An 18,974-nucleotide genomic window follows, 5' to 3' on the forward strand; every position below is an offset into this window, starting at 1 on the left:
CCCCCACCACTGTGAGCTCCTCTAATGCATGCACCCCAGCAAGCTCATTTTCAGATCCCTGTATAGACCAGGATCGGACACCAGCATGGCCTGAAAATGAAGGTAGATCTGGGGAGTGTCTAAATGAAGGAAGATCTGGGAGTGTCCATGCAAGCTGCATTTCTGTTGCCCGAGTCCGAGCTGTCGCACAGCCCAATGGGAAGCCAGAGGCGAGAGCTCTGAGCATGGTTCTGGGGCGGCCAGACCCAAGTCCCAACTTCAGTTCACTTCTTGTGTGCTGTGTGACCCTACGCATGTTGTTAGCCTCTCTGAGCTCCAGTATCCTCGTGAGCAAAAGGTGGGGGACTACCTCTTCCTAGGGGTGTTATTAAAGATGGGGTGCCAGAGCAAAGTGTGCAAAGTGCCTAGGACACTGCTGACACATAGTAGGTCTTTTAGGATACAGCGCCAAGTCACAGGAGCAGTGATGGCAGTGGGCCTTCCTACCTTTCATTCATGCTAAGAAAGTCTCCCTGGCAGGACATTCAAAGAAATGGCAACCACGTCCTCCTCAGAGCACAGTTCTCAGGGCTCCTGAACAGCCCAGCTTCCTCTTACCTGCCTCTCACACTTCCCTTTGCCTTTGATGCCCAACGTGCTGGTGACCGCCCCGGGGCTGTGCCAAGATGGCGGGCCAATCAGTGCACCCTCCGATGCAGGGATGATGGGCGGGGACTTCTAGTGTCCCCATCTCACAGGTGAGGACACTGAGGCTGGAAGAAAGGAGGTGGCTAGCCAGGGTCACAGAGTAACACCCATGCACCCTAAGAATAGGAACGATGCATGGTCCCACCTTTGGAGCTCCCCACAATGCCTGCAGCTTTTCTGCCAATCTGTGTCCACAGTGACATTTAATTTCAAACATGAATCCATGCCACAGAGCCCTAAAGTGGGGTGGGCAGCAATCAAAGCACAACCACAGACTGTCTCAAACCTAGGGTGCCTGGTGGCGTGTTCCAGGCAAAATTGAGGCCAGGAGGTAAACGTGTGGGGCTCTTCAAAGCAAACCCTCTGACCGGGATGCTGCCCGATCTAATGGCACATTTCACATGGCCTCAGCTAGATGACGAATTTCCTGCTGCAGTTTTCAATATGAACTCAAGTGGGGCAGTACAGCCTAGTGGGCGGAGTCTGGCAGCCGAGATGCAAGTCAGCTCAGCCACACAGGTCTGGTCTTGTGGCCTCTTCCACACTCTCCGCCTCAGTTTCATTATCCATCTAGATAATGAAGGGGTTGGATGGGATGATCTCCAGGGACCCCGGATCCTAGATCATTAAAGATTAATTCAGGCCACCTTCAGGCTGCCGAGGCGCACCCATTCCTGGGCCACTCTGCTCCACGTGGAGGGCGCCCAGCCCCCTCGGCCACTTTAAGATTCCCTTTAAAGCTGCAGAACGTGGCAGCCTTGCTCTGAGATCTCTGATGTCGGTGGCCAGTGTTGGTTCTTCACATCCACTAACTGCTTTAAAGCGCTGCATCCAGCCTGCATTAAAAATTAATTACACATGCTATTTTATTGCCAGTGCATAATGTAATGAGCGCCAGCTGTGCTAAACAGCCAAACTCCTTTTTAAGACAGCTATAAAAAAAAAAAAAGAAAAAAAAGAAAGAAACTGCACTTCCAAATGCCTCTCCTGTCAGAGCAGAAAAAAACAGCAACATCTTGTACGGATTTGAACAGAATTCTTTGATTTTGCTGTGCCTTCAGAACGTCTGCAGGGCCGGCTCGAAGAGTGGGATGGAATCTGGCAGGGCTGCAGGTCTCGTTGGGGATGTTGCTGGGACCCCTTTTATCTAAGGACAGTCACACTGGTATGTGCCCCTGCCCCCCCACTGGGCAGCATCCATTCCTTCTGGCCCCTGCTCCCCTGTGACTTTGGCCCCTGCTTGTTGGTGCTAGAGGAGATGTGACTTCCAGGTTCAGTCAGACAGGGGACTTTTCTGGGGTCTACCAAGACCTGCTGTCCTAGGCCACCTCCCCAGCCTGGACAGGCAGCTTCCTCCATCCTAGGGACCTTGCAGATCTCCATGGCTTCTCCTGGCACTTCCTCCAAAAGTCTGGGTTCTAATGGCAAACAGTCGAGGGTGGTGTGATCCCAGAAGCAGACAGACCACAGTTAGATTCCAAGGACTGGCATTCAGCAGTCCCCGCTGAGTGGTAAATGCTGGACCCCTGGCCCTTTCGGCGAGGCAGACATCACAAGGCGTACAGATGACTCTTTAAAGGTTTAATCACTCCCCGGAGAGCGCTTTTTCTACAGTGAGCTAACCCTCATTGACCCTGGGACCTGGTTGGCCCAGAAAGACCCTACAACAAATGAGACTTTACAAAGGCGTTCGCAAGAGCATGTCTCGAACCCTCCCCCGACGGAGGGCTTCTGTCCGCACACGCTCACCCACACTCACTGCTCTTCTTCTTCACCCATACTCACCCCTCCCTCCAGAGTCTCCATGGAGGCTCTCGCGCCCCACTGGGGAGCCTCTGCACCCCTGCACCAGAATTGAGGCCTGCCGGTGGGACCTGGGGCCGCTGCCATCCTCTGGGCTTCCCACTGACCCTCCAGCGTTAATCAAACCCAGTCCAGAACGCAGCTACAGCTTGCTTCTTGTTCTGGTATGAAATGTGCAAAGCACAGACCATATCATTAACATAAAACTTCCAGAAATAAGGCTACTTTCCAGACAGACCGTATTAATTGCACCAAGCTTCCACAGCGAGGGTGGTCTAATCCACAGCATCCCATTGGACAACTTCAGTTATACAAACCAACACAAAATGAACACTGGGATATAATTGAAGGAGGAGAAAACGATAGATTCTACTGTTAAACCCTACTATTTACTTACAGGTATTCTTTTATCTTTATTGTCCCTTTAACCCGAGCCAAGAAACCCCAGACTGGTTAAATAACACAGCAAGCACAATTTCAGTAGAAAAGTAAATTGAATTTAACTTTACAGGATTGCCCTGTGATTTCAGCATACACTAATGACTGCCACTGACTCCTTCTATTAAATCCAAACACTTGCACTTCCCCGGTCTGGGATCCTGTGTGTTCTTGTGTGAGACCTTGTACTTCACCGAGCTCATGTATTAATCACTGTGGATGACGACCATTTTTGGCTTTTACCGTGTTTCCCCAAAAATAAGAGCTAGCCGGACAATCAGCTCTAATGCATCTTTTGGAGCAAAAATTAACCTAAGACCCGGTCTTATTTTACTATAATATAAGACTGGGTCTTATGTAATACAATACAATATAAAATATAATACCGGGTCTCATACTAATTTTTGCTCCAAAAGACGCATTAAAGGTGATTGTCTGGCTAGATCTTATTTTGGGGGAAACACAGTAAATATGCAGTGAAGTCTGTTACTTCCTTGTCCACCTCCTAATGCCGGTACATGATCTGAGCCAGCTGAGAGGCTAAATGCCTTTCAGAAAGGAAACCAGGGATCCAGCGTGAAGTAAGATTCCACACGTTATGCCGGACACATAACGTCACGTTGTGAAACCCGCTCCGCTCATGCATGAATCATGATGTCTGTAGGGCTCGCTCAGCGCGGGGCATTGTTCTCAGCACCTGGCATGTATGACCTCATTCAATCCTCAAAACAATCCTTCAAAGCGTGTACTATCATTACCCATGTTACAGGTGGGGAAACTCAAGAGGAAAGAAAACGACTTGTCCAGGGTCAAACAGCCACACAGGGCAAGACAGAACAGCCTTCGGTCTGCAGTCTGAGACACTGTGATGTCGGCCTCTCAATCAGAGAAGCCTCACAATGGGGAAGGGTTCGGGCCAAAGCCCAACGGTTTTCAAAGTCTTCTCTGAACACCCCCGCCCTGCCGAGATCCCCAGCCACGCCCCATGGTCAGTCATCCACAGCAGCTCAGTAATTGAAACAGATCAGGAGATTAACAGGAGCCTCACTTTTAAATGTTACACATACACCATAGATATATATGTATGTGCGCGCGCGTGTGTGTTACTGAAGGGGCCACTGCGGCTAAGAGAGGGGAATGATGTATTCGAGGTCACCAGTCAGGTGGAGTAGGGGCCACCACCGCAGCCTGAACTTCTTGACTCCACCGGCACCCTGGAGAAGTTTCTACATGGAATTTCTCAGGAACTTCCTTTTCTAGGAACTCCTGGATTCCAAGCTCCCCGTTATTTCAGCAGAGTCAGAAAGCAGTGGATGAGCAGGGGTCCAAGAAAAGAAGTCCCCTCTCCCCACTGTGACTATCAGAAGGAGGTCTGGGGTTGGGGTCTTGGGAGGGAGAGTTGTCTGGGGTGCTGCCAGCCCGAAAGGTGCACAGCACGCATACCTGTGTGGTTTCCTTCCCCATGAAATCACATCCTTCTATAAATAACTGCGAATGCGTTCCCGGGGAATGCAATTAACCTGTGTGAAACACAGGTACACCGGGGTTTTCCGTATTAATTTGAAGAGATAGGTTCAATGCATCCTGATCCGAGAAGGGACAAAACAAAGTGAGGACAGCGGCCCTTTCCAGAGGACTGCTTCTTCCTAACGGGTTACTGGGAATTTAATGACTCCATTCCAACTACTAATTAAACAGGCACTAAAAACACTTAAGCAAACAGCCCCGTGCCAGGGACAGAAGCCACAAAGGGACAAAAACCACTGGAATCGGATATTTTCAGGTGTTCAAATTGATCAGAAAATGTGGTGGTGCAACCTGGGGGAGGCTAATTAGTGAGGACCCAGCAGTGAAAGGGACAGTGCTGGGTGGAGGCGCAGGGGCGGACAGCAGGCCCCTGAGGGTCAGAAGGAGCGGTCCCAGGGACCCCAAGCACAGATACCACGTGGCCATCAAGTGTGGCGGCTGCTCCCGGCCTCTGAGCGCTCGCAGCATCAAGATCTAAAACCCAAGAAGGCCTCTACGGCAGAGATGAGACAGGAGCCAGAGGAGCAGCCCAAGAACAAACCCCACCTCCGCTCTTGCTCTTTCATCCCCTTCGAAGTGTCCTCCTTCCAGGCGTACAGGTCCCACTCCTCCCCACCCCCACCAGACTGCAAGCTGCAGGAAGACAGGAACCCACCATGCCTGACTCCGCCTTATTTACACGGTGTCTGCAAACTCGGTACCCAAGAAATGGCCTTTAGTGGAAAAATGAATCAATGAATCAATGAATGTGAGCTGTGAGACCTCAACATCTCTGAGCCTCACTCCCTCATCCATAAAGGGGGGACAGTGAACCTACCTTCTAAGATTGCTATGAGGATGAAATTCAAGCGTGTACACAAAACGCCTAGCACAAGGCAGCACACAGTAGGCCCTCAACACACGGTCCCTATAAGGAAGCAGGTAGTACTGTGGCTGATAGGGGGGGGTGTGAGGCATGTCCCCTGAATGTAGGCAGAGGCACGTGACTCGGGGGAGAGGAGTGGCCTTCTCAGGAGGCATCCTGACGACAAATCCCAGGTCCCCAACTTTGGCCCTGCTACTCATCCTGCCCAAGCCTGAACTTCGCCACCTACAAAATGGGGATATAACACGTCCCACATGGCATGGTGGCTTTCAAGCAGAGCCAGAGACAACAGAGGGTTAAGCAAAGTCCCAAGCACCCCTCTGCCAGGGAGATCATGTTTCCGCACCACAGAACTTGACCGAGTCCAGTCATAAACAGCCAGGCTGATCTTTGATAGCTCGGCCCCCCTGACTGGCTGCAGGGGCTGCAGCTAATTACAGGAAGGCATGAGGGCAGGGTAGCCACCCTGGCACCCATTGTTCAGCAAGCAGGGATCACAGCAGACCTACAGAGCTGGGAGAGGAGTCCCAGTCACCAGGCTGGCCTGGCTTCTTTGCCAGTGATGCCGACTCCTTCACAAGCAATTTCATCTTTGCTGTGTGCACTCAGCCTACTACCGATGACGTCACCATCTGTCATAACGGGGTCTTGAAGGCTGCAGGCCTCCCCACCAGGAAGGCCCAGGGAGCGGTGGACCCTGGATTTGGGGCTACCTGTGGCTGTCTTCGGGGCTATGGCTTCAACAGGGACCATCCTTGGGACAGCTTCAACTAAAAGCAAACCTTGCCCAATAAAAATTGTTGTCCTTTCACCACCCAAGTCCAAAGAAAGCCTGCACTGTGCCTCAGCTCTGCATCCACCCCCTCCCCTCCTGGCTCCTACCTAGAAACCGGACCACGGGCTCTCACCACTACCGGTGGCATCTTTGTCAGCATCCTGGCTCCTGTGGTCTCAATGAGTATCACACCAAGCAGGCCCTGCCAAGATACTGGGCAGCAGAGGCCCCTGTCCGAAATTCCGGGGCTCCAGGCCAGAGTAGAAACTTGGGTCTCGTTTGGGGACAGGAGGGGGATGCAATAGCCAGGTCATGTCACTACACTGCCCTCTGTATGCCCATCTGTAAAATGGGCAGCCACACCAACCAGAGCCGGACGCACAGTAGGTGCTCAGCCCCTCGGGTAAACACATCACCCTGCCCCTGCCCCCAGCACCCTTCACGAGGTTTCACGCCCTCCCTGGCCCCAGCTGAAAGGCTCCTTTACAGTGACTTTTTTCTCAAAGTTAATGGACAACATGTTTTCGCAAAAAGAAACTCCCGCAGTTTGGATGGCTCCACCGATGTACACAGACAACCAAGGAATCTTCTCCTAGCTGTGTCTTGGGGAGGGTGGTAGTGGCTGGGGCGGGGGAAGGGGGTGGCAGTGGCGAGGGCAGAAGAAAACCTCAGATGTTAAGCGTTATCCAATTAAGCTTTAGCTAAACAGCCCAAAGAGATGAAATTTGGAGGCTGGGGAAATGCATTCTGGGAGAGACTCTCAGAATGGGTGGAAGTGCGGGGGACACTCCTAACCAATGGGGCACTGGCGTACAGTTCTGTTGGCATCCTTCACCACTCCCCTGGCGCCCCCCAAAAATGCCTTTGGGATGAGGGTTGCGCATCCCCCCACCTTGTCCCAGCCCACCTGGGAGAGGCAGCTGCCAGCTCTGCCCGGGCACACCCCGCCCCCCGGGAGCCCGCCCCCCATCGCGGCCGTCTGTTACCTGACAACTGACACTGACATCCAAAGGGAGCCTCCGTGCGACCCTCACCCTGAGTCCCGTCACCCGAGACAGGGTGCCCGCTGCAGCACGGCAGCGGGAAGCAGGGCGGCAGAGCGCCCAGGGCGCGCAGAGGTGAAGTGATGACGGATGTGTGAGGGTGGGAGGAGGAGGCAGCTATGGGGGCCATCGCTGGCAGCTGGGCAGGCCTGCACGGCCCTGGAGAAAAAACAATAGAAAAGACTGGTCAGTGGGGCCCTGGACTGTACACGGGCTCAGGGTGCGGAATAGGGGCCCCGGGCAGAGGGCTGCAGGCTGCCCTCCCAGGGTGCCAGGCCCTGCAGCACAGACAACCGGCACACAGGCAGGGGCCTGAGGGGTCCTACTTCCAGCTGCCAGGTGGGGCTTGGAGCCAGACTCCCTTCCCTGGGGGCCTAACGCAGGGAGCTGTCAGGGCCCCCACTCCCAGGATGGTCCCCACAAGTAGGGACTTCCGGAGTGTTCTGGAGCAAGCTCCATTTGGGGATTTGTTCCCCCAAACCTGGACCACCTCCCTCTGGGAAGATCCAAGCCACCGGGAACACCTCCGAGCGCCTGGGCACCGGTTAACCTTCGGCTTGGTGGACAGCCAGCTAACTGGTGCCTCTCACCAGTCCACCGTCCTCGTAAGTGACCCAAGCCTTTCTGAGGCCTTTCAGAAGGCTTTGCACGCTCCCCTAGAAAATCCTGGTACTGCCCAGCACCCCTCCTAACACCTCCCGGGTCTGACAGCCACGACTCAAGGCCAGGGGCCTGCCTCGCCTCAGCTCCCCGGCATGGCCTGCGTTTGATTTGGCCGTTTATCTTAAACGGCTAAGAGACCACCAGGGCAAAACATTTGTGTGAAGCCCTTGCCAAAACCACAAGTGAAGAAGCCCAAATTCCCTGGGTAAATAATTGAGCGGGGAAGCATCAGAGAGACAAAAAGAAAACATCAACAAGACAGGCAGCGGGCCCCGGGCCCACTCTGGCAGGGAGGCCACCCGACATTGCTCGTTGCCCCACACAGGTCTGCAGTGGGGGTGTGGGGGGAATCTGGATATGCCCACTCCACGGCCCAAGTGAGATTCCCCCATCCGGAAGAGCCACCGCGCCCTGCAAACCCACTGTGAGCCAGAAGCCACCAATTTTCACCTTAAGTGAGATTCCCAACATGCCACGGGGCTGGGCTTAGGAGACCCATTGCACAGATTGGGAAACTGATGGTGTGACCACAGAAAACTGCAGACATCAGCATCCAGCCCACCAAAACCCTGGCCGACTGGCAACCAGGGTTCTTTCTCTGTGTTATCCAGGAGTAGGGGCATTGGGGCATTTAAGAAACCCTGCAAAAGTCCTGCCAGGAAGCGAAAGCTAACACCAACACCACTTGGGCCCCTCGGGGCCAAGGAAGACCTCCTACTAGGCTAGGCCCAGGGCCCCGAAGCCAAGGCCTCCAAAGGGCGTGGCCAAGGACCTATGAACAGTTGCTGCCATAGATGCTGAGCAGAAGGCAATGCCCCAGGTTTAGTGCAGGTCCCCAAGGAAGGTCGGCACTTGAGACTAGTGTCACTGGCCTCCTCCTGGAAGCCTACCCTGACCAGTCCTTGCCTGAAACCCCCCTAGGCACTGGACACTGCACATCTGATTTGTCCACTACATAGACCCTGCCTCCAGATCACAGAAGGCTCTGGCTCATCTGTAACTGTGAGAGCAGCTTTGTACCCAACGCCTATCACAGCTACCCCGCTCAGCAGGGAGGACCATCCCCCTTCCACAGGGGGTAAACTGAGGCTCAGGAAGGTCTGGGACTTAAACCCAGTTGTGTCTCCAAAGTCTGGATGTGCCCTGCTTCCCCCGGGGGCTGCAGCAGGGGTGAAAGGGCCAGGGCACCCAGGGATCCTGAGAGGGAGGGCAGTGGCGGGTGGGGAAGAGCCTGAGGGTCCGTGGGCACCGTCAGACCATCAGAAACTCCCAAAGAGCCAATCCGGGCAGGTTCCCAGATTCTGGGTGAGGCCACGACACTGCCACCACCATTTACCAGGGCTGAGAAAACCGGCGGGAGCACTGGGACCTGGTGACCACTGTCCAAGCCTGAAGGAGCAGAACCCGTCTTCACAGCTGGGAGGTGACCACAGGGCAGCTCCAGCCCACCCCTCTCCTGGAAAGGTCCAGCTTCGGTCCCAGTCAGGAAAGGCAAAGTCATCCCCAGCTCGGGGAGGGCAGGTGGCCATGCTGCCCCTGGAGGGGCTTCTGCGCCTCATTAGGAATTCTGCCCTAGCTAAAGTCCACAGGCTCCAGGGGCCGAGCAATGGAGACAGGGGAGGGGCCAGCGACGGGGAGGGGCTTCCAATCCTAAACAGCCCGCAATGTTCTCAGAGGACCTTCTGCTCTGGGGGAGGTTCCCTGAGGAACTGCTTAAGCCCAGAGCTCTGCCCAAGCGTGGAACTCCAGAAATCCTCTTCTGAAGCTACTGCCAAAGCCCAAGATGCTGAAAGAAGCCACCTATTGTATGATTCCATGTGTAGGACGAGTCCAGAACAGGCAAATCCATAGAGACAGGATATCAATGAGTGGGAGGGGAAGTGAGGGCTCATGGACAGTGGGTGATGAAATGTCCTGGCATTGGAGAGTGATGACAGCTGCCCAACATTGTGAATATACTCAAAACCATTGATTATACACCTTAAAATAGTTAAAATGGTGAATTTTATGTTATGTGAGTCTTATCTCGATTTTTTTTTAAAGCCCAACATAAAAGGCTCAGTGCCTATCCCAGGTCACCTCCCAGCCCTCAATCCTCCTCAAGGAAAGGGTGTCTGCCTTCCAAAGTGCATCCAAGAAATCCAGAACACACTTGACGGAGTGCTTGAGACCTGTGAAGAGACTGACACGCACAGAAGAAGGCCGGAGCTCAGAAGCAGCCTTGGAGCCAGAGGCCTGGATTCCAATTTCTCCTCTGCTATTTCCTGGTCCTGTGACAAGGGGTGAGTCACTTTCTCAGAGCCTCTCCTTTAAAGGAAGGTCGACACGCCTGGCCAGAGCAGAGCTTCTAGTAAACACTCAGTAAGTGGTCGCCATCATTCATTTATCTTCCATTCTGGAACTTCTCTTACTCCCCATGGCTCACCTCATAGCCTGACCCTGATGTCTATGGGGTGCTCTGAGCCCTCCCGAGCCCTGCCAGGCACTCCTGCAAAAAGCACTTTCCTTTTGAGGTCTAAGAGGGTTTCTCTCTGGAACTGGAACAGACGCACGTGCGCCGAGGTATGTGGCAGAGGGACGCCAAGACGCCATCTCAGCTTTACGTGGGATCCAGGTGGCTTAAAAATAAAACCCTGGCTGGCTGGATTCCTTATCACGGAATTTCACTTTCATTAGGGAAAAAGAAATAAACAATGAATACATATATCATCTCATTTAAGGCCAGCAGCAGTCTTAAGTGGTAGGGAATATGACCCCCTCACAAATGAGGAAACTGAGGCTGGGTGCCCAGGACCACATGGTTCACAGCGTTCCGAATCTCTCTGCATCCTGTACAAAGAGGTACAAAACAGTCCAAAAATAAAACCCCTAAGGTATTCAAGCTCCAAATCAAGGTGTAAGGTAATTTTTAATGCATCCATTGCGAGGGGGGGGGGTCTATAACCTATCTCCCTTCCAGAGGGGCCCTGCAGATGTGCCAGCTTCCTCCCTCACACATGCGCACTTCCCCAGTGAACACGCCCACACCCACTATCATGTAGACACAAAAACGCGCCTGGAAAAGCCCCAGCCTGGTTTTGAGGAGAATGTGAGCCTTTCCCAACGCTGCATCCTCGGGCGTCCCCTCCCACGTGAGAGGGTTACAGATTCCCAGCCGGCAAGAGGAGCTCTGGAATACACTGTGCAGATGTATATTTTTCTCCCTACCGGTGCCTTTCAATTGATACATTTTTTTTTAAGCCAAGAACTCCTACTGATAGTGCAAAAATGAGTCATAGATCCGGGAGGGCGACAGACAGACAGGGAGCTAGCGCCCGTGAGTGAGGGCCACTGGCAAGGAAACCTGACAATCCCCGCACCCCCTCCCCCCATGCCAAGACATTAATTCTCACAAGTCGGAGAAAATTACTATGCATGAATGCAAAAAGCATGATCAGGAGTAATTAACATGGCTTCATATGCAAATTTTATTAATGCAGAAGTACAAAGTCATTATGCAAATGAAACTTACGTCAACTCTCTTGACAAATATTCATTGCTGAGGCTCAAGTTTCCCCCTCTTTATTTATTTATTTATTTTTTCCTCCTCCCCTTTTTTTTCTGGGTCTTTTTTTTTTCCTTTTTTTTTTTTTTTTTTAGGGGAGCAGGTAGTGCTGGTGGCCGCTTTGGCAACAGCAAGCCACAAGGACTGTTTGACAAGTTTGCAAAGTTGTTTTTCAACCAGAAAAATTTATTCTTGCATTGATGGGGGGTTTTCGCTTTTTTTTTTTTTTTTTTTTTCAGTTGTTGGCAGGTACAAGACAGCTCATAGGAGAAGGGGAAAAATAAAAAAATAAAAAGCTCTGGGCAGCCGGCAGCCAATCAAAACGCCAGAGCCTGTAATGAGGGCGATTGATGGCTGTTTGGCTTTTACTGCAGGGTAATGAGGAGGGGGAAAAATATGAATATTCATGAGACTGTGCTCCTGCCTTTGATGATTAAAGAAATTTTTAATATTCAAATAAGCGCTTGCCAAGTGATTAACAAAGAACATGCACGCAGAAATATGGAAATAGGAGCCGGGAAAGATTTGAGAGGCGAACTGACTGCAGGAAAGGCAGCCCCAAATTTCATAAACAAGATAGGCAGATAACCCAATTCGCACGCAGACAAATAAAAACATTTCTTTCCGATCGCTTAAATATTTTGCCAGCTACTTTGTCTTAAGAATGATAAAAAAGCTATGTATTAAGGGGGTGGGGGCGGGAGAAAAGGAGAAATCACATGAAGTCAAAGGCATTGCACACATTTAAGAATCATTATCCTGATTCCAGCCCACCCTGACGGGAAATCGGGGCTCTTTTTCTGGTTTGCTAAAGAGAGAAGATGGAGGGGAGCCAGCTCAGACTTGAAAACCCAAAGCCAGCCTGTTTGGGGCTCCACGTGGCGGTCATCAGGCCTAGGGTTGGCATTTCTCAGGGTCATTTGTGGCTTCTAGGCTGGTTCAGAGGCCCAAAGACTGGGGACAGTGACCACTAGACGGGGAGACAGTATGATTCTTGAGGTTCCCTCATCTGGAGAGCTCTGCCTCCTCTGGACTCAGGCCCTGGCCTAAACACATAAAGAAGGTGGTCATAGGGGAAAAGGGGGCGCGTGTGGAGAAGTTGAAAGGACTCAGACTTCAGCCTGGGGCCTGGCCTGGTCATCTCAGGGCCAACCACACGGGGGACCAGCTGCCACGAAGGGAAAGAACCTCCACTGGCCGCAGGCTCCATGAGCTGTCTGCTAGGGCCACAGGCTCATATTTTAACAGCTCCACCATGGGTTCGCATGGAAGCACATCATAACAGTATTAGCTGGTAAAATGATCCTGCAGTTAAAATACATCTAATTAGCAGCCGATGACATCCATTTTGGCAATTTCCTATCTAAAAGAAGTGGAGTGCCACTTTAAAGGAGACAGGCCTAGGTACTCACCCGACAGGACCTAATTCTCCTCCCATCATTTGTCTCTTTCTCTTTCTCTACGGTGGGGAGGGGTTTAGGGACAGGGGTGTGGCTGAGACAGCAGGAATAGAGAAGGGTTCTAAAGCGCCTTCTTTGTTACTCAATTTCAGAGCTACTGGGTCTTGTGGTGGGTACTCAAAAAATAAATTCCTTCACTCCACAGGTATTATTTCACGCCTTTTTTTCTTAGTTTTTCATTACCATGGTCTAGGAACTAGCAAAGACTGGAACTTGTTTTTCATGTCATTATAAATACAATAATAATAATAATAAAGCAAAGCAGAAAGGGAATCCAAGCAGTAAGTCACCTTACTTGTAAGTCACCTTACAAGTCCTGGACGGGTCCCCAGGGCAAGCCCAGAGGGTGCATGATGTACCACATGGCACAGGTCACTGAACCAAAGTGTTTGGGGGACCAAGAAGTTCTCTGCGGGAGCTAGGGTCTCCAGAGTCGCATTTCTGAATTCTTGTTCTAAATCAGGCAAGTCTGAGCCCCCATTACGGGTCTCTGGGTCTCTGGCTGCCATGGGTTTGGGTTTGGGGGTGCATGTGTAAGTGTCCTTGAAAAGGGAGCAACGGGAGGGGTGACAGACAGGGTCACAGGGTCAAAGCTATGCTTCAAGACGTGCTTCAGAGTCATTACGTGGGAGACATAAAAACACAGTTCAAATCCACGTTCAGCCTTTCCTGGGGCTGCTTGCTGAAAACAGCAGCACCTTCAGGTGGCTGGCAGGGTAGGGGTTCCAAAGCAGGTGAAAGAGCCTGGTGGGCTTTCCTCACCACCTGGGCCATCCAGAGGCCCTCATGTGCTACCCACAGCCCTATGTGGACACCAGGCCATCAACCCGTGCCCACCTTCTCGAGAAGGCTTGGCCAGTGAGAGGCGGCAAGAAGCATATCCCTTCCAGCAGTCTGAGCCAGGCCGAGCGTCTCCCTCCCAACGGTCTGTCAACGGTGAATCACTAACCAATTCAACTGTTTTTCCCCCAGTTTGCTACACAGTTAATGCACCCTAGAAAGGAGGGAGGCGGGACCCAGGAACAATCAGGCCCCCCAACAGCACTGCCAAAGCCTGTTTTCCTCCTTCAACCAGGGCAGGAAACGTCCTCCCCAAAGGCTGCATCTTGCAATTAAAAGCAGGCACACAGGCATACCGGCATACCGGGTCCAGAAACACTTAAGTCCATGGCTGCCAAGCCTGATTTCCTCAAGATACAAGCCGCTGAGAGACTCCGGGCAGCAGGTCCCCTTTCTGCACCCTGAGCTAAGGATCAATGAGGTTACATCACAAATTGCCAACCCTCCTGTGGCCCTCCCAAAAGACCCAGTGAGGTAGCAGAAGGCATTTCAGGTGCTATTGGGGAGGAAGGCTGTGTTGGAACCATATTCTGTGAACTAGTCAGCGGAGGAAGGCAGAGGTAGCTGACCAGGGTTCGGGCTGACCATTCCAACCCCAAAGCAGGCATCTGTGGGGAAAACAGGAAGCTTTGACTGTTTTCTTATGCTCAACACGTGGGGAAACTCCTGGAGCTCTCTGAACTGCTAGCATGCAAATAAACAGAACCACTTGTCCTGCAGCCTGACGCTAAGGCCTATGCACCCTGGCTCCCGGACACACACAGAACAACAGATAGGAGTCCTCCCGGGTGACCTCAGCAGGCAGGGCCACCAAATCGGGGCCCACGATCCTGGAATGGGCAGGCCTGGGGACAAAAGAAGGTGAGACCATGTGTTCCACTAGCTAGAAAATTGTGTGCAAGCACATTTATTATACAGAGATTTTATATATATATATATATATATATATATATATATATATATATATATATATATATATATGCATACACACAAATACACGTGCATATATCAGCAACGTGGACATGTTACATGCATCCTCAGGAATCCAGAGAGGCCGAGAACACACAGGAGGTGACAGATTCTCTGAATCTCACCAGCAAAAACAGCTGACCAGCACCAAGCGGAGGAATTGCCCCTTGTTCCCCATCCAGGCTTTCTGATCTGCTTCAATCTTCAGCAATTTCTGCCCTACAACAAATTATCCACAATCCTCCATTTTCTCTTAGGCCGCATCAGGGCCCACAAATAGGATGTTACCCTTATCTTCATGACGTGTCCCTGGAGGAAACATGCAGTCTATAAACTGAAGTGAAAATCTGGACACGCAGTTTGGGTTCCAGGCACGAAGACTTCGGGACTTGGGGCCGGGCCGCTTCATTCCTTTCCCACACGGAACTTAGTGGCCAGACTCCAATGACCAGCTGGGCCAGGCACCCCTTAGATCAGACCCCTTTTCCCCATAGTTTAGAGGGAAGGGACCATAGTCAAGGCACCTATCACATAAGGGAAATAAAGCAGGAGGTGACTCTTCACCGAACGAAGTGTTTTTCTTTCCCATCAGCATCCACTGTGCCTGATATCTGAGGAATGACCTGGAAACGTTGAATCCTGACACTTGTTAAAAATCGGGTCCTCTATAGAACAAGCTTAAAAACTGGTGGGTTCAGGAAGTTGTTGTGGTTTGCAGGTCCCACAGCTTCCAACACTGCTTTGGCTCAGCTGACCGAAACAGAGAGCACGACAGAATAAATAGGAGGAAGTCTGAACTCCGAGAATCCTGAAGAATTAAGAGTGAAAATAACACGGCCCAGCTAATCAAAGCAGCATCAAGAAAACAGTGCCCAGCAAGGAGGTTAATGCGATGACTCCAGCCGAAAGCTACCAAGACAAGAGAATGCAATTCCAGGTGCAGATAGCGTTGGGGATTTGAGAAATGTCAGTATCACCACCTTTTTTAAGATCAGACCATAAAGTTCTACCTGGGCAGTTTAGGGAACGTCCAACCAAGGGCCAGCAGGGTTCCTTAGGTGGGATAGACTTGTAATGTGGTTAGTAGGTAAAAAAAAAGAAACGTAAAAGAAAAAGAAAGAAAATAATTCAAATTGTAGAAAAAGGGACCTTGCTATAGCTTAAATACATCTTTTTTTGTTTTTAGTTGCCTTTATTAGTTGTATGCAACTGGTCTCTACCACTATAATAAAAAAGAAAATCTAACTCTCCCCCAGATTTTGTTGAGACTTTTATTCCTTTTCATTTCTTTTTCCCTTTTACTAATGGACATGTAGCATATTGAGGTTCAATGCTTTGCATCACGTAAGAACAAAATCTTTCTATGGCCTCTTTATGTTTCTAAGCCCAGTCTGAAATGTCACTGACTAAAGCATTGAACAGGTCTGTAATTACTGCCAACAAAGTAGTTAGTTCCTTTAACTGAGTTTTCTGTAGGTAGATGGCATTTAATATACATATTGTGAGCCTTCCTTTCAGCACAGGTAGCATTTGACGACCAAAATCACAAATTTTCTTCTAAGGGAACAGTCTGACAACCACCTTCTTGCTTATTTTTTGACATGAAATCCATTTTCGTCTCCGAACACACCAACGGTGACGTGCAGTGTGTGCACGACAAAATTTGTAAAAATTAACACTTTGCGGGATTAATTTAATAAAGATTGTTAGCACATTAACACGAGTAACATTGCTGCTGACGATTCAATCCAGCCAGGCGCCCGATGCCTCTGTTAGCAGAGGTTTACGTTCAGCTGAGGGTTATACCGCTATTTAATGTAATTAAAGAAACCAGTAGCGCAGTCCTCCATGGAAATAGCATTTCTACTGCAGAGTATTCCCATTAGAAATTGGGGAAAACCATAGCATGCTGACTTGGATTCTGCTGTAATTTTTTTTTCCTTGGCTGTCTCTGAAACGTAGCTGACGTGTTGGACCTCAGACTGAATTCACTACAGAAGCCCTGATAGTCATGCCTCTCCTCCAGCAGGAGCGCCCAACCTTTATTTGCCATTTATTTGCTTTGGGAACTATTAAAAATATATATCTTTTTTTAACCCTGCAATATATATTGGGCTGTAATTCTCCGCCCAGCAAACAGCACCCCCATAACCATGATTTTCCAGATACCCCACAACAACGTGGTGGATAAAAACCCAGAGGCAGGGGGGCCTCCCTGGCTTTTCTTTATATAAACAATGAGAGTGTAGCTGGGATCCCAACAAGCTCCGAAGCCCGGTTGGGACTAGAATTTAACTGTAACCTCAGAGGAAGACTGCAGCAAGCACTGCTCAGGAGGTCTCAGAAACCAAACAGGCACAAAACCAATCAGAAATAAAGAAAAAAAAAAATCTTTGCACCACATCATTCAAAATGGCAGAGAAAATTAAGACTTGGGGCTGAAAGAAAGAGGACCTGACTCAGCTCTCCCGGCCCAAAGCAGCCTCTAGCTCTGCGGCAGCCTCCTGCCCTTGGAGCTGCCAAGCGCAAATAGAAGAAATAGAAGTGAGACCTGTCTCTAAACCTACTCGCTCCAGATCCCTGAGCCTTGGAGGTGACTGGGTGGGTTTGTTTTTCTTCTCTAAATGCATCTTCATACCCTTATTCTCCATCGTAATTTCTTTGGTTTGGGGGGGAGAGGCGGGGGGACATCAGTGTCACTTAAAAAAACGTCACTCTGTTTTGCAAAATCCAGCAGCTTCCTTGGCAGCGAGAAAGGCTGGCTGGCATTATCCTCTCATTTGACAAAACTACTATTTCTGGGCATGTGCTCAAAAACAGGTAGGAAGCAAATGCTGAGAAATAAGGAAGTAAAAACAGCCAACAGATTCTTCACTACCAAGAACGCCAAGCGTAAACATGATTTATTTAGCTTTGTTTAACGTGTCTGTCCTCCATGCAACTATGAGCCCACTCAGGTTGAGGGGAAAGGTGGGGAGGAGGAGACAGGAAAGGGGGAGCAGGGAAGACGACAGGCACTGGACAGAGAGAAGAGGCTGCAGCTCCCTGCCAGGACTTCCTGCAGGTTTCCGGTCAGAGTTTTAGGAGAACAAGCATCTTCTGCCCCCAACACGTGCATGTGTGTCAAAAGAAAGCTGCACTAATCTGCTGGTTAATTAACAAGCTGCCACTAACAAAAGATAGAAGACCCAGTTCATACAAACAATATTTACATGGGCGTTGCGTGATCTTGTTGCCCACTTCCCTTCCTGTTTTGCAAACCATGTGGGCAGGGACAAGCATGGAAGCCCCTCAGGTGGGGGGGGGGGGTTCTGAGCTTCCAAGACTGGACATGGGGGAGTGGGGCTACTACGCTGCCTTCCTTGCCCATCCTTGCTTGCCCACATGGAACTGACTGAGGTCTGTATTCAATTAAGTAACACCAGACGGCTTCTGGCACCATGCCTGTACCAACGCAGGCTACGGGGGGGGGGGGGGGGGGGGATGTGCCGGGCTCCCCACCCCACTCCAGCTCCAATGCCAGGAAACAAGGGTTCCCTCAAGTCCCCCGCAGAGAGCCACACTCCCCCTCCCTCATCCCAAAACTCAAGCCCGAGGTCTTAGCCCTGCTGGGGTGAACAACCAAATTCGTAGGACAAGCACCTGTGTTTTCTAAGCACTGCAAGACTAAACTGCAGGTTTTGGGGCCTGCCAGAGGTGATGCCCATTAAAAATCTAATTTGGGTCACGTAGCATTTGATGGAAAAAGAGAATCCAAGCCTCTTGGAGAGAAAAACAGTAACAAAAAAGTAAGATAGAGCCCCAGCAAGACACTTGGGCCCTCCCATTTCTCCAGTGAAGGTACCATTTCAGAGCAGCCAGCTATGCGCTCTGTGGGCACACATGCCAATTTTTCAGCTTCATGAACCGGTGGCAAAAACGAAACAAGAATCTCCTCACCAGTCTGCACCGAGTTCCTTCCTCACCCGCACCCAGCAAGACTGTGCACTTACAGACCACCTGCTGTATGCATTTCTCCCAGCTCAAGTCTGCACTTTCTCTGCCCACGTCCTTTCCTTCTGGAGCCAGACACCAAAAATCAGGAAAGATAACTTTTCTAGTATATTCAGGTCAAGGGCAATAGCAAACCCACTCAGTATTAGGGTTCTGAATCACATGACAGCCCCCAAACAAGGAGCGTGGGGGTTAGTCCCCTAAAATGAATGAGAATGGGGAGAAGCATTTCCTATTGGTAATAGGTTACTAAACTGAAAATGCAAGGCCTCCGCCTTATACTTCCCACTAGGTTCCCTAATCTTTCCCCTTAGCATCGAACCTGACATGCTACACGAGTAGCCATGCGATTCCTTGCCCTTATGCA

General features: G+C 50.7%; 1 protein-coding gene across 5 annotated transcripts in view; it reads right to left on the reverse strand.

The window, feature by feature from the left end:
* The window catches only part of BCL11B (BCL11 transcription factor B), a 95,301-nt gene that overhangs the window by 48,353 nt on the left and 27,974 nt on the right, over nt 1-18,974 (reverse strand). For 3 of the 5 annotated variants that reach the window (XM_081047783.1, XM_081047782.1, XM_081047784.1), the window contains exon 3: nt 7,082-7,297. The exons of the other annotated variants lie outside the window; for them this stretch is intronic. In XM_081047783.1, coding sequence (XP_080903909.1) covers nt 7,082-7,297 — 216 coding nt within the window. The remainder of the gene's footprint in view (nt 1-7,081; nt 7,298-18,974) is intronic. 5 annotated transcript variants of the gene reach the window in all.

The sequence above is a fragment of the Rhinolophus hipposideros genome (assembly GCF_964194185.1).
Source record: "Rhinolophus hipposideros genome assembly, chromosome: 5".
Taxonomy (NCBI): Eukaryota; Metazoa; Chordata; class Mammalia; order Chiroptera; family Rhinolophidae; genus Rhinolophus; species Rhinolophus hipposideros.